Source organism: Astatotilapia calliptera, chromosome 2 (assembly GCF_964374335.1).
Source record: "Astatotilapia calliptera chromosome 2, fAstCal68.1, whole genome shotgun sequence".
In the NCBI taxonomy this organism is placed as follows: domain Eukaryota; kingdom Metazoa; phylum Chordata; class Actinopteri; order Cichliformes; family Cichlidae; genus Astatotilapia; species Astatotilapia calliptera.
This window is the reverse complement of record NC_137423.1, coordinates 21490889-21506710: the sequence shown is the minus strand read 5'-3', so window position 1 is coordinate 21506710 and position 15822 is coordinate 21490889. Positions and strand designations below refer to the sequence as shown.

Sequence of the window (15822 nt, the reverse complement as noted above, 5' to 3'; positions counted from 1 at the left end):
GGATGTGAGGTGGCTTCTAGTGAGCAAGCCAAAGATAAACACGTATACAGGCAGAAAGGGGTGAGGATAATAAATATTACAGGGAGGGTGTTGTGAAAGAGCTGAAATGGAGTAGTTGCTCATAATATACAGTTCAAGTAGGCAGGGATACATCCGACAAAGGTACTAAGGAGAAAGTCTACCACAGACATCGAGTAGGTGAGTCCCGCAGAGTAGTGACAGCTGCAACGGTAGCAGCTAGCAGGCTAACGCTAGCTAAAACTGGCTAACTAACACAGTTAACTGTTTGACAGTCTGTGGAGCAGATAACATTATTAACCCAGACAATCGTATCTTCGGGTATTTGGATAATGTGTAGCTTCTTTATATTTGTGGTTTTAGCATTTAACATTTCTTGAAAACCTAGCAGGTCAGTCGGCTTTCAGACTTCATTGGCCCATTAGCTTTAAAAACAGTAAGCTACTTAGCATCTGTATACGTGGTTTTGTTTGATTTTTCTGAAGAGGGAGTGTAGCTGTTGTTTAACTAGCTTTACTATAAGTTATTCCTGATAATTGTAGTGGTCAGCTTCAAAACTTCAAAAGGAAGCATCATTGATGTTTAAATATAAAACGTTTCTGTATTTTTTTGGTTTAACAGCACAACTATATTTCACTATGAGTGCCAAAACCTTTTGACCATATACCCTCATAAAGTCTACCTAATACATTTTATTTTAAAAGTCGTTATCTAAGTAAAACGAACATGGCATAAAGACGCCCCTCCCCCCCAAGCATATCACTTTTATTTGCGTTCTGCTTTAGTGTATTTGTCAACTTTCACAAGCATTAACCTGTTCTTCCATTCCTTCTCCATCTGTTTTCCCTCCACAGCATCCAAGGCCAAAATGGTGCGAGCAGCCTTAGTGACTGTCACCAGTCTGGCGTTGACTGGGGCCGTTGTGGCACATGCTTATTTACTCAAACACCAGTTTTACCCGACTGTAGTTTACCTCACCAAGAGCAGTCCCAGCATGGCGGTAAGATTGGAAATGAAGTCAAATGTTCCATGTTTTGTTTTGTTTTTTCTGTAAATTCTTTAAATTTTCCTTTCTCTCCTGGTATCAGGTGTTGTACATCCAGGCATTTGTGCTTGTGTTTCTGCTGGGAAAGTTTATGAGGAAGGTCTTTTTTGGTCAGTTGAGAGCTGCAGAAATGGAGGTAGAGATATCTTTTATGTTCAGTTGATTCATCGTGACGTATTTAATTTAGAATTTATTGCACGGTCTTTATAATACTGCTGAGACTCTTTTGTTCATATGCATTTGAACATTCTTTTCTGGCTACCCCCAGCATCTCATCGAACGCTCGTGGTACGCTGTGACCGAGACGTGCCTGGCTTTCACTGTGTTCAGGGATGATTTCTCTCCTCGCTTCGTCGCCCTCTTTACCCTCCTCCTGTTCCTTAAGTGCTTTCACTGGCTGGCTGAGGATCGAGTGGACTTTGTGAGTGATGAATGAGAAAGCGCTTCCTTGTCTCACACAATGCACATAAAACACACTCCAGTGCATCTGTGTACAGGACATTGCTCAAAGGTAGAAAGGAAGTGTGGGACACCGGGTGGAACAGATGGTGTGTGGTTAAGGGTGTGGAGTATTGATGTCATTGTTATTGGAGATTTTATAACTGATGATTTTATTAGAAATTAAACATAAAGAGCCTTTAGCATGTTGTAAATTAGATGACTTGTAATTATATTAAAACTGCCATTTCAAAAAGACCTGTAAGTTGCAGAATGTAAAGCATACAGATTTATACGATACTCTGAATCTTATGTAGCATTTGAGTGTATTTAGCTTTGCATGTGCTAACGGGTCTTTTCAATCCTTTTTCTGTCAGATGGAGCGGAGTCCCAACATATCATGGGTTTTTCACATGAGGGTTTTATGTAAGTAGACATCAGCACAGTGGAATATCATTCATACCTCACTTCTGTGCCGGCTTTCTTTTTGTCTTTCATTTCTCCTTTTGGGCAACTCTGTCTCTTCCACCAATTGAAGTCATAAATCTTTAGCTAAGTGAAACTATATGCAAATGTTTGTACTTGCACTACAGGCCACCTGCACTGGTTTATTTGTAAGGCCAGAACATTACAGTGGATAACAGTAACAAGCCACAGCAGTTTCCTGAACACTGCAAGGGAAGCTGGTCTGTTACAAAAAACCTGCTGTGTTCGTTTCCACCTCTATGTATTTAGTCTCAGATTATATTAAAGTATAACATAAAGAAAATTGATCATATACTGACCTTCATGATGTTTTAGTGCTCAAACGAACTGTTTAGCTTCTTTCCCCTCATCCCTAATTCAGCTTTCTTATTGGCTGGTTAGAGTTGCTGTGTGTCACAGCCACAGTTAACCAGAGTTTTGTGCCTCAGATGACTGTAGGGATTTCTGCTCTCTGTGACATCATGCAGAGTCAAGAGCAGGGGAAAAACTGTCTAATTTAATTAATTAATTTTCATCAGCCTCTAGTATCTGAGCTTTTGCCTCAAAAAAAACTTTTATTTACTCTGACCACCTCTTTAAGCCATGCAGTCTGCCTTAGTCTTGGTGTTGTAATAGGATGCCTTGATATTAATAAGTGGATTTAACTGCAGGTGGCATCATTGCAAAGTGAAATTCTTTAGGAATAAGGGAATATGTATAAGCTAATGACTTATTTGTATTTACAAACTGTTGTAAGTGAACAGCGGACAGTTTGTGGCTCTGTCAGCGTGATAGGTTTCCTTAATCAAATCCAACACATTCAAATTTTGCAACATCATTTTTGTTTAGACTTCCAACCGTCTGCATGCAAACTTCGAGCTGAGAAACTGGTTAGAAAAATACTGATATGTGCTCCTTTACTTTCTGCAGCTCTCATGGGACTGCTGGGCGTCATGGACTTCCTGTTCGTCAACCATGCCTGTCACAGCATCATTACCCGAGGCGCTTCGGTCCAGCTTGTGTTTGGATTTGAGGTTTGTCGTGAGCTGAAGCTGAATTGAAACTGTTGTGCATGCAAACAATAAGCTAGCTTGACTGACACGTCTTTGGCTGTTTGAATGTCATATATATATATATATATATATATATATATATATATATATATATATATATATATATATATATATATATATATATATATAGAGAGAGAGATATATAGATAGATGGATCTCACAATCACAGCAGCCATTTTTGATATGAAATAGTAGGTAAACACATGTATTATACTGACATTTAAAACATTCTGTTCAATTAAGGATCAGAGCTTTAATAAATGGGATTAGTGTTTTTTCTCTGTGTCATAATGGTTGCTGTGAAATGCGTCTGCTCTTTAGATTTGAACCAGTTGCTGTGAACCTCTCACTCTTTCCTTCTGCTGGCTCATGTGGGGAAATGATGGATACTCATCGGTTGATATGTGCACATAACAACCAAAACGAATGTTTGCATTTGTTCTTCTCAGTATGCCATCCTGCTGACCATGGTCCTGACAACCTTTATCAAGTATCTTCTGCATACTATTGACCTGCAGAGTGAGAACCCCTGGGATAACAAGGCTGTCTATATGCTTTACACTGACCTCTTCACAGGTGCTGTATTCAGTTGGGGTTCAAAGTATGAAATGCTGAAATTGTTCTGGGATTGTGGTGGCAGGTGTTCTTAAATGTTATCTGACATCTTTATTCCAGGTGTGGTCAAAGTGTTCCTGTACATTGCTTTCATGACCATCATGATAAAGGTGCACACCTTCCCTCTGTTTGCCATTCGGCCCATGTATTTGGCTATGAGGTGAGCGATTCCTTTACTACTTATGATCAAAATCTTCATGATGTTTTTACCATTGGTCTGTGGTGTTGGGCTTTATACACAGTTCAGTTTAAGGATTTTCATTTAGTCATTTAAAACACATGAGACACAGTTATTGAATTACAGAAAATATACTTTTATGTTAGACCAAATTTGTTTTAAACATGCCCAAAATTTCAAATAAGGACGACTGTGTCAACAAGTGTCCCTGAGCAAGAAGCTTAGGCTTCAAAGCTCCCATTATGTTTAAATTCATTGGAAAACATTAAAGTTTTTGTGCTACCGGAGAAAAGAGCAGCACCAGAGAGGCAGTGGAAATGTGGAGAAAGAGAAACTAGAAAGAAAAAATTATCACGAGTGACCAGAATTCCTGCTTGTGCTTCATTAGTCCTGTTATCTTTGTAAAAATGGGACTGCGAGGACTGTCGTCACCGTTAATTTCAGCCTTTTGAATGAATGAAATAAAGCCAGATGTATATCTGTTCGGCACATTTGCCTACAGTGCTAATAATTATTAGAGTGGAGACAAAGTGTAATTTCTCCTTCGTGTTCAACAAAGATGATTCCTGAGAAAAGAAAAATGCTTATTTAAAAGGACCCATGATGCTTTTATTTTATGTTGTATTTGTATAACATTCTAATTTGTTAAATATGGTTTTGATTCTCGAGTCATTTAGAGCAAAAAAAGAGGCTTTTTTTCCTTCCCTTGTGTCATTGTCATTTAGTGTCCAGATCAGGGTAGAGGGTGTGTTCACAGCAGCCACACCCACCTGCTGTTCTAAAGTCCTGTCTGTGAGGGGCAGTTGAGAAGAAAGCTGCTGTGAAAGGATGGGAGCTTTATTCATTTCAGTTCAATAACGCATCAAATCACAACAGCAGTCGCCTCAAGATGCTTTATATTGCAAAGTAAAGACCCTATAGTAATATAGGGAAAACCCCAACAATCAAATGACCCCCTTTGAGCAAGCACTCAGTGACAGTGGGAATGAAAAACTCCCTTTTAACAGGAAGAAACCTCAGGAAAAACCAGAGTCGGGGAGAAGCATCTGCCTCCACCGTTTGGAAATGAGGGGCAGCACCAAAGCCCAGTATAAGATATATCTTTATCGAAACCAGTTAGATAACTACAGTGGGGCAAAAAAGTATTTAGTCAGCCACCGATTGTGCAAGTTCCCCCACTTAAAATGATGACAGAGGTCAGTAATTTGCACCAGAGGTACACTTCAACTGTGAGAGACAGAATGTGGAAAAAAAAATCCATGAATTCACATGGTAGGATTTGTAAAGAATTTATTCGTAAATTAGGGTGGAAAATAAGTATTTGGTCACCTCAAACAAGGAAAATCTCTGGCTCTCACAGACCTGTAACGTCTTCTGTAAGACGCTTTTCTGTCCCCCACTCGTTACCCGTATGAATGGCACCTGTTTGAACTCATCATCTGTATAAAAGACACCTGTCCACAGCCTCAAACAGTCAGACTCCAAACTCCGCCATGGCCAAGACCAAAGAGCTTTCGAAGGACACCAGGAAAAGTATTGTAGACCTGCACCAGACTGGGAAGAGTGAATCTACAATATGCAAGCAGCTTGGTGTGAAAAAATCAACTGTGGGAGCAATCATCAGAAAATGGAAGACATACAAGACCACTGATAATCTCCCTCGATCTGGGGCTCCACGCAAGATCTCATCCCGTGGGGTCAAAATGATCATGAGAACGGTGAGCAAAGATCCCAGAACCACACGGGGGGACCTGGTGAATGACCTGCAGAGAGCTGGGACCAAAGTAACAAAGGTCACCATCAGTAACACACTACAACGGCAGGGAATCAAATCCCGCAGTGCCAGACGTGTTCCGCTGCTGAAGCCAGTGCATGTCCAGGCCCGTCTGAAGTTTGCCAGAGAGCACATGGATGATACAGCAGAGGATTGGGAGAATGTCATGTGGTCAGATGAAACCAAAGTAGAACTTTTTGGTATAAACTCAACTCGTCGTGTTTGGAGGAAGAAGAATACTGAGTTGCATCCCAAGAACACCATACCTACTGTGAAGCATGGGGGTGGAAACATCATGCTATGGGGCTGTTTTTCTGCCAAGGGGACAGGACGACTGATCCGTGTTAAGGACAGAATGAATGGGGCCATGTATCGTGAGATTTTGAGCCAAAACCTCCTTCCATCTGTGAGAACTTTGAAGATGAAACGAGGCTGGGTCTTCCAACATGACAATGATCCAAAACACACCGCCCGGGCAACAAAGGAGTGGCTCCGTAAGAAGCATTTGAAAGTCCTGGAGTGGCCTAGCCAGTCTCCAGACCTCAACCCCATAGAAAATCTGTGGCGGGAGTTGAAAGTCCGTGTTGCTCGGCGACAGCCCCAAAACATCACTGCTCTCGAGAAGATCTGCATGGAGGAATGGGCCAAAATAGCAGCTACTGTGTGTGCAAACCTGGTAAAGACCTATAGTAAACGTTTGACCTCTGTTATTGCCAACAAAGGTTATGTTACAAAGTATTGAGTTGTATTTTTGTTATTGACCAAATACTTATTTTCCACCCTGATTTACGAATAAATTCTTTACAAATCCTACCATGTGGATTCATGGATTTTTTTTTTCACATTCTGTCTCTCACAGTTGAAGTGTACCTCTGGTGCAAATTACTGACCTCTGTCATCATTTTAGGTGGGGGAACTTGCACAATCGGTGGCTGACTAAATACTTTTTTGCCCCACTGTAGTAACTAACTAGATAAGTAAGTTAACTAATAGAGGAGACTTGAGTGCTTTGTCCTTAATTAAAATGACATTTTTCATAATGAGACTCTTTTGTATACTACTGAATATGTTGTGATTATTGCTTCTCTTTTCTTGTATCTTGCAGGCAGTTCAAAAAAGCTGTAACAGATGCTGTGATGTCCCGGAGAGCCATCCGCAACATGAATACGCTGTATGTACACGTCTGGTTTGTAGATGTGAAATCAAGGCCCAGAATAATGGAGTGACTAATGTGTCCTCTGGCCAGAAACATTGTTCACTTCCGCCTCTCTCTTCTGTCTGTGATCAGATACCCCGACGCTACTCCTGAAGATCTGCAGGCCTCAGACAACGTCTGCATCATCTGTCGAGAAGAAATGGTGACTGGAGCCAAGAAATTGCCTTGTAATCACATTTTTCACTCCAGGTAAGTTCTGTGGTAAAAGGTCTGAATCAGCAAGGAAAGATTGTAGCCTGCAAAGAAAAACAAACAGTTCCATGTCAGAGGTGGTCAGCATTAAACACAGGACCTGCGTTTAAACAGAAAAGGAGTGAGTGTGGCAGACTGAACATGACTTTGTGTTTGAAAGGTTTGTGTTTTTGTCCTGTCCTCCTTCCAGCTGCCTGCGCTCTTGGTTCCAGAGACAGCAGACCTGTCCCACCTGCCGCATGGACGTACTCCGTGCTACGAATAACAACCAGACTCCGGCTCCAGCCCAAGCTCCGCCTCCAGCCCCGGCAGCCCCTGCCAACGCCCCTGCAAACGCCCCCGCAGGCCAACCACCAAATGGTGAGAGTAAAAACAAGACCAGGTGATCGCAACCCCCGTGTTTGTGTTGCTTTCAGTGGTACATGAAGGTCATCCACATTATATTGCAGAGCATCAGTAATGTGGGTTCTCCCAGCTTGAAAGCAGCCATTGGATAAAAGTAAACTGAAGTGGGAACGTGGTTTTAAAGCAGCTTATGCAATAGGAATATTCCACTATGTGAGAATTTAACTGTTCTTTTGTCCTTGTATTTTCTCCAGTGGCTCTAGGCATGTTACCAGGGTTTCCTCCCGGCATCTTCCCCTTCTGGGGTCCCTTCCCTGCAGTGCCTCCTCCTGCTGGAGCAGCTGTACCTCCAGCTCCAGGTGCTACTGATGCTCCACAAAGCAGCACAGAGTCCACTCAGACAGCTAGTAAGGATGCCTCCTGTAGCTCCTGAATGTAAAATGAAAGAGACACCTCTGAGTGATTGGGCTTTTGTTGCTTTTGTTTTTCCCTTCAGGCACCACCCAGCCCACAACATCTACTGCAGATTCTGCTGCTACGGCAGCAGGTCCAGGATCAGCAGTGCCAGGCTTCCCATTCTCTTTCCCCCCTCCTCCCTTCCCTGCTGCACCATGGCTCCCCATGCCACCACCTCCTCCCTTTGGTAAGGGTTAGCAGTTTTCCAAATATTGTGGTCTATCCTTAAATTCACATTTAGAGTTTTTGCCTGAGCAGGCTGCTGTTCAAGGATACTGGCGATGATAATATCTGTATGAGTGACTTTTTTTCTGCACAAACGCATCTTTTCTGTTCCTTATGATCTAAACTTTGGGTAGGTTGGTTCATTTGTCACACCAAGGTGCCTCGGTCCTGTCAGACCTCTCATAGCCTGACTGTTTTGTCTTTTCAAACATGTATTTGGATTCTGGCAGTTTTGTGTAAAGCATCAGTTTTCATGAGCATTCTTAACTTCTGGGGCGCCTCTGTCAGTGCGCCCCAGGGTGGCTGTGGCTACAATGTAGCTTTCCATCACCAGTGTGTGAATGGGTGGGTGACTGGTTGTGTAAAGCGCTTTGGGGGCCTTAGGGACTAGTAAAAGCGATATACAAGTACAGGCCATTTACCATTTTATTCAAGCTACAGGGTAAATAAATGATGCAAACTGGATACATCGCCATACTTACAGTTCTGAGAATGACACAAATATTAGTTTTCACAAAGTTTGCTGCTTCAGTTTTTATGATGGCAATTTGCATATACTCCAGAATGTTATGAAGAGTAATCAGATGAAGGGCAAAGTCCTTTGCCTTGAAAATGAACTTAATCCCAACAAAAACAGTTTCCACTGCATTTCATCACTGCCATAAAAGGACCTGCTGAGATCATTTCAGTAATCTTCTTGTTAACTCAGGTGAGAATGTTGGTGAACACAAGGCTGGAGATCTTTGTGTCATGATGACTGAGTCAGAATAGCAGACTGGATGTGTTAAAGCAGCATGATGCGTGAAATCTTTGTTCTTCCTATTAACCGTGGTTACCTGCAAGGAAACTCATGCAGCCATCATTGTGTTGCATAAAAAGGGCTTCACAGGCAAGGATGCTGTTGCTAGTATGATCGCACCTAAATCAACCATGAATACTTCAGGGTGCCCAAGAAAGTCCAGCAAGTGCCAGGACGTCTCCTAAAGATGATCCAGCTGCAGGATCGGTGGTGCCACCAGTGCTGAGCTTGCTCAGGAATGGCAGCAGACAGGTGTGAGTGCATCTGCACACACAGTGAGGCGAAGACTTGGAGGATGGCAGCAAAGAAGCCACTTTTCTCCAAAATAACCATCAGGGACAAACTGATATTCGGCAAAAAGTACAGCGAGTGGACTGCTGAGGACTGGGGTAAAGTCATTTTCTCTGATGAAGCCCCTTTCTGATTGTTTGGGGCATCTGGAAAAAGGATTGTCCGCTTTACTGTCTCATGCCAACAGTAAAGCATCCTGAGACAATTCATCTGTGGGGGTGCTTCTCACCCAAGGAAGTGGGCTCAATGCGTCATAAGGCCAAAGTAATAACTAAGTGGCTCCCAGGCCTTAATCCAATTGAGAACTTGTCGTCAGTCCTCAAGAGGTGGGTGGACAAACACAACAAAAATTGTGATAAACTCCAAGCACTGATTATGAAAGAATGGGTTGAGAGCATGCCAGGGTGAATTGTAGAGGTCTTGTGAAAACCAATATTTGTGTCATTCTCAAATGTTTTGGCCACGACGGCTGTAGGAACATCTTGAATTTAACTGAGTGTCTGCAAATGTGTCCCAAAGCTCTGGCAGCTCTTGGTTAAGCGTGTTTGTTAGCGTGTCAGTGCTGTTACAGTTCAGTTTATTTTGTCTTCTCTCCTACAGTGTCCTCGATGCCTCCTCCCCCTCCCTCCTTGTCTCGGCTGTCAGAAGAGGAGCTGAGGGAGCTGGAGGCAGAGGGTCGGCGGGGCCTTGAGGCCCGACTCCAGTGTCTTCAAAACATCCACACCTTGCTAGACGCTGCCATGCTCAACATCCACCACTACCTCAGCACCGTCGCAACACTCACGTAATGGATAGATTCTCTTACTTTTGATTAGATATGAGGAATCTGTAACTATTTAACTCAGTTCAGTGCTTCAAGAGATACAGTGATGTGCCAGGTTTGGTCCTCTATGCTGTTTCCTACATAGAATTTTGAGCTTATTGCTTGTTTGACCGTTTGTGCCTCTGCTGATTTCTCCAGTCCTCCTCGGGCTGGCAGCACTGGAGAAGCCAGCGGGACGAATCGCACTGCCTCATCTTCCACAGCTGGCAGTAACACAGAGAGTCCCAGCACGGACAGGGACTCGTCCCTCTGTAAGGAACTGGTTATCGCCTTTCAAGTCTTGTTTTTCATAGGATTTAACAGTGGAGAGAAGTAAAGTAACCGTGACGATTCTGTTTCCAGCCGATCAGGTGAACGGGGCAACGCTTTCCTCTCAGTCCGCTGACTCCACTGAAAGAAAAGAGAAGATGGACGAAGGAGTGGAGGACGGAGAGGATGGAGAGCCAAATGCTGCTGAGCTGAGACGCCGCCGCCTTCGTAAGCTAGAGACAACACCATCGTCGTCGTCATCGCCTCCCTCTCCTCCTCCAGACAACTGATCCACTTGTCCCGACTCAGACATATCACTCTGGACCAACAGGAACTCTGAGCTGGTGTTCAGTTGCTTTGGTTCTCCATTAGCTTTCTTCCACAGGTTCAGGTTTCTAACTGTGTCGAGCTGGACTGTCAGAAAATCCTTGTGGACTGTTTCTGCGTCAGAAAGCAATAGCACCTGCTTTTTGTTTGTTTTGATTTGCATCATCAGGGACTGCTGCAGTAGTTGTACTGCAGGCATTTGTCAGCTTACTGAGACAGAAGAAGAAATGTCCTTTCAAACCAAGCTGTGGTTGATCAGTGTGGGAGAGGCCATGCTGGGTTTGTGTTTGGTAGTTTTACTGTCAGTGACGTCTTTGCTTGAACTTCCTATTTTAATTCGTCTGACATTAGGTCCCGCGCTCCTCATCGATGTGTTACAGAGGACATGGATCATCAACCAATCCAGTGAATTCAAATCAAATGAAACCAATCAGCTTCCTCTGCTGTCTTTTCATTTAACATGCATCATTCTTCTGTTTCCTGCATTCTCAACACGTTACCACTGCAGACACTGTAACATACTGATTTATTTGAATGTGTACATACTGTATAAAGTTTTAATAGGATGATCTGTACATAATGCAGAATAAACTGACTGAAATTGCAGCGGTACAGAAGTTGTTTGCAAACTGTTGTCATAGAGGTGGGATTGTTACAGTGAAGCTCAGTGAGTGTGAGCACCTCTCATCAGGGTTTCTGTTTAAGTGCGTCATTGTTGCCTCTGAGCTAGAGATTGGGGTGTTTAATTAAAACTTAATGCTGATCTAAATGACATCACGTCTTTATGAGTGAGCACCTTTAGCATTTGATTCCAGCGTCTCTCATTTGCTACACTTGTGGCTCAAGAGTTGGGAGTTCGCCTTGTAATCGGAAGGTTGCTGGTTCGAGCCCCGGCTCGGACAGTCTCGATTGTTGTGTCCTTGGGCAAGACACTTCACCCGTTGCCTACTGGTGGTGGTCAGAGGGCTCGGTGGTGCCAGTGTCCGGCAGCCTCGCCTCTGTCAGTGCGCCCCAGGGTGGCTGTGGCTACAATGTAGCTTGGCATCACCAGTGTGTGAATGTGTGCGTGAATGGGTGGATGACTGGATATGTAAAGCGCTTTGGGGTCCTTAGGGACTAGAAAAGCGCTATATAAATACAGGCCATTTACCATTTACACTTAAGTAATAAAGATTGACAGAACTAGGGCTGGGTATCGTTTAGGTTTTATCCAATACCGGTGCCGAAACGGTGCTGGTGCTTAAACGGTGCTCGAACCGGTGCTTAAAGAATGGAGAACACAAAATTGGTCCTAAAACCTCTCATGTTCAGGTGTTGTTGTTTTTTTTGCTTTTGTTTTTTTTATGTAAAAAGATAACAATGTTAGCCTTTTCTGCAGCTTTTGGGACATATATGGCATCACTCTTGGCTGGAAGCAGTGCTTAAACAATGGGGGGGAAAAATCAAACTTTGTCCAAAAACCTCTCATGTTTAACTGTTTTCCACTTTTTCTTTGGTCATTTTAGCCTTTTTGGCCAGGGTGAAGGGAGTAGAGGTGTGGACTCGAGTCACATGACTTGGACTCGAGTCAGACTCGAGTCATTAATTTTATGACTTTAGACTTGACTTGAAATAATGTTCTAAGACTTGTGACTTGACTTGGACTTTTACACCAATGACTTGGGACTTGAATTGGACTTGAACCGGTTTACTTGAAAAGACTTGATATTTTACCCCAAATATAAAATTTAACATGCATATTATATAGAGATTGAAAATGTGACGTCATTCACGGGTAGAACCGCAAAGGATTCTGGGAACTCGTGGCAAGCGGTACTAGCGCACGCAGGCTTTCAATTAAAATCAGTTATACAGCGATAAAAAGAAACACAAAAATGTCAAGAAGCTGTTGTATTATTAACTGCAATAGCCGGTCGCATGACAGCCACGGGAAGCCGACGGGTAAAGAGATCGGTTGTTATCGGATTACGTCGTTGAAGAGAAATTGTTCGAGCCATGTTTCCAAAGTAACAAAGACGCGACGGATGGCCTGGATTGCAGCCATTCAAAGATCAAATATAACGTCCCAGAACACTCCAGCTCACAGGTTAGTCTGCTCCAAGCATTTACACGAAGGTCAGTCTGCTGTTGTAGTTAATGCGTCATTTTCATAACATAATTGGTGATATAGGTTACAAGTAAGTCTGGCGCTGAACAGAAATTGTCGCGCTATGCTCCTTTGTTTATTGTGCATAAATAGTGAATTGTCCTGACACAATATTGCGTTTCGCTTCTGTTATTATGGTACATTGACAAAAACATATACTTTTATTCACAGGATAAAACAGGTTTTTTGTATCACTAATTGCCCAGTACGATTACAGCATACAATATTATTGTCACTGCTACATTTCTGTGATGCTACCAGAAATTATTTCCACTACTAATTAATTACCATTGAGCTCAAAGGTCCTATTAATAAACGGTTAAGGAATGTGTATTTATGACGACAATTTGTGAGACTGGTAAACTTATGATATGTACGATGGTCTTTCGTTCTACACGGTGCATTTCAAGGTCCTGCACCCATCTGTCGGTAAACTGTACCTGGGCTTGTTGCAGTGACCGGAAGTTACTAAACTTCATGAGTGTATGCACTCACTCCAAGAACCGTATGATTATAAATATGCATATAAATATGCTACGATGAGATAGCTGACTTCATCTAACTAGCAAATGTTGTCCAGGCTACGTTGGTGATGCAGTTTTTTTTTAATGTGTATGATATTTTTGTCATGCGATTTTAAAGCTGGTCCTACAACCGCATCCAAGAATAACATGCAGCTTATCTCAGAACTGTCGGTGAAAATTATTCTTGGAGCTAGGTTTAATTGAGCTGCATTTTAAAGAGGTGCAATTTCACAATTTGTGTATATTTTCTAAGTTCACTATTTTGTCATGTGTTGAGAAAAACACAGATTAAAAAATTACATGGTCTAATATTTACATTTAGCATAACTGCAACATTATTTTTTCGTTTTGTTTTTTTTAAAGACTCGAAAGGACTTGAAATTCAAAGTTTCAGACTTGTGACTTGACTCGGACTTTTACACCAGTGACTTGAGACTCGACTCTGACTTGCCTGACATTACTTGAGACTTGACTTGAGACTTGAGGATAAAGACTTGAGACTTACTTGAGACTTGCAAAACAATGACTTGGTCCCACCTCTGGAAGGGAGTATCTGCCATCAAACAAGAAGACAGCCGCATGTAGCTATGATGATGTTTGCTAGTTCACCTTACATGCATTAATGTAATAATGTGGTTAGCCTCACACTACTCACGCAGAGAAGAACGGCTGCTGCTGCCGTCATCATCCGTCATCATTTCTGTTACACTGGCAGGGCTAGGGGCCAGTGTTGCCAACTCCTCAATCGCTATTGGCTGTCCTAAAAGTCGCTAGAAGTCGCTAAATGACGTCATCGCCTAATTTGCATAATTGGTCATGCTAATCTAATTGTAACCTATGTTGTTGGAGAGAGAAATAACATCGTGGAAGAGACATAAAGTGAGTAAAAAACGTCCTAAATGCATTTAGAGTTTATTTAGAACTACAAATTAAATTTCTTTTAGCAATTATTGTTTTTTCTTAATGTCACAATTCCAACCCTGCTCCTTTATCCGGGCTTGGACCGACAAGTGACCCGAAATAGGCACTCTGGTGGAGTTACTTTGTGTGTGTGTGTTTATAAGTAGTTTTAAACCTTGTGATCCACAAAACAGCATAAGAGTAAAAGAAGAACTGACTTTTTTTTTTTTTTTAGCAAAAAAGTCGCTTTAGCAAAAAAGCGACACTTTTTTTTTTCTTTTTTTTTAGCGAAAAAGTCGCTAAGGGGTCTGAAAACTCGCTAAGTTGGCAACACTGCTAGGGGCCAGGGCCCGTATCCCTAAAGATTCTGAGAATCCTCTCAGAGAGCTCCTAACTTAACCTAAAAATTCCTTGCCAGGAGTTTTAGCTTAGAAGTGATTCCAGAACATTTTCAGTGAACTCTGAGCAAGGAATGGATGGAAAATCCTATCTTAGTGAGGAGGTGTGGTTGACCCCGTTGCTAGGTATGAGTCATCATTTCAAAAGCCGTGATTGGTTGATCCTACAAGTTTGATGGAAATGAGCTTTTGGTGATAATGAGCAAAGGATGTACCCTCAAATCAATAAACATATTATATACTCTAATCTTATGCTGACTGTAATTGTAAATAATATTTCACATTCAAGAAAATATCTGGAAAATGAATAGTAAGCTGTAGGGGTTATAGCCATTAGAATCTAAAATATGTGAAAACTTAAACTCATTACACCCTGTTCAAATAATGATTCGTGTCTTATTTGCTCATATTAATATCCTAGCTGGCATATTTTGTACTTTCACTCCCATATGGACCCCGTTGAAAACAAGATGGCCTATCTCAAGAGGCTGTCCTTAATGAAGTAGAAATCACAACGTTACAAGTCCAGTGTGGTCTTAACGAGGGTAACATGGCTCAGCTTTTAGCAATGTCTGTGATTGCAGACCCAAGTCATCACTGCTGCATTGTTGCATTTTCCCGGTTGCCAAATACCTCGGGGTTGTGATTACTTTCGTCTCCGGTGTAATAGTGTTGTGGCGTCGAGTTGGTGAAGTAATTGCATCTCTGAGGAGATCCACCACAAACATGATTCCTGCACGATCCAATCTGTAGCATCTCAATAATTCCCTGTCATCCAGTGTTTGCAGGACATCTCTCCTGCCTCTTCTGTTGGCCATTTTGTGCATCTGCTTAGGGGAACTCCTAAGCCACTAAAAGTCCTCTTCCCTGCTCTTAGCAGATCTCGCCTTAGGAGCCCTTTTAAGCGCTAGGAATCTTGAGGAATAGCTTTTATATTAACTGGGATTGTCGTGTCACTTTTAGGGGAAATTCTAAGAAAACGTCATGACTCTGAGAATTTTCTTAGAATTTGGCCGCTAGGAGCCACTTTTTGCACAAAGATTCTTTAGGGATACGGGCCCAGGACTCTACTCTTCGGGTTTTTGGGGGATGTTGCTAACTCCGGGTCGATAACAGGCATCACACCCACAGTAGATGTGCTTGGTGTGAGGTCTTGCAGCAAGCATTTCTCGGCTTTTAAAAAAACGTTATGCGTCGCCACGTGTTTCATCGGATTTGAGGTGTTACCTCCTTTGACAATATCACAGTATCAGCTTAAAGCACTTGTTACAGGCTGCTGAGTTTGCATCTTTTGCTGTGAAGTACAGCCAGACTTTCGACCGCTT

At 42.4% G+C, this 15822-nt stretch overlaps 1 protein-coding gene across 2 annotated transcripts; it reads left to right on the top strand.

Annotated features, from left to right (window-relative positions):
- Positions 1–11141, top strand: syvn1 (synovial apoptosis inhibitor 1, synoviolin). Of its 2 annotated transcripts, none has more exons than XM_026186772.2 (16): positions 1–198; positions 873–1018; positions 1107–1199; positions 1332–1484; positions 1879–1927; positions 2897–3000; positions 3489–3615; positions 3715–3814; positions 6712–6777; positions 6895–7011; positions 7205–7374; positions 7614–7766; positions 7856–8002; positions 9731–9914; positions 10092–10204; positions 10296–11141. In XM_026186772.2, exons 2-16 carry the CDS (start codon positions 887–889, stop codon positions 10490–10492), a joined length of 1905 nt encoding a protein of 634 aa, XP_026042557.1. In that variant the 5' UTR covers positions 1–198; positions 873–886; the 3' UTR covers positions 10493–11141. The 2 variants fall into 2 exon arrangements, with proteins under 2 accessions (XP_026042557.1, XP_080162259.1); XM_080306133.1 differs by having other exon boundaries at positions 62–194.
- Positions 11142–15822: the final 4681 nt, after the last annotated feature.

Coding starts and splice junctions, on each gene's coding strand:
- syvn1 (XM_026186772.2), top strand. CDS start 887: ATGGTGCGAGCAGCCTTAGTGACTGTCACCAGTCTGGCGTTGACTGGG. Junction 3,815..6,711: donor CCCATGTATTTGGCTATGAG/GTGAGCGATTCC, acceptor TGTATCTTGCAG/GCAGTTCAAAAAAGCTGTAA. Junction 7,012..7,204: donor AATCACATTTTTCACTCCAG/GTAAGTTCTGTG, acceptor TCCTCCTTCCAG/CTGCCTGCGCTCTTGGTTCC.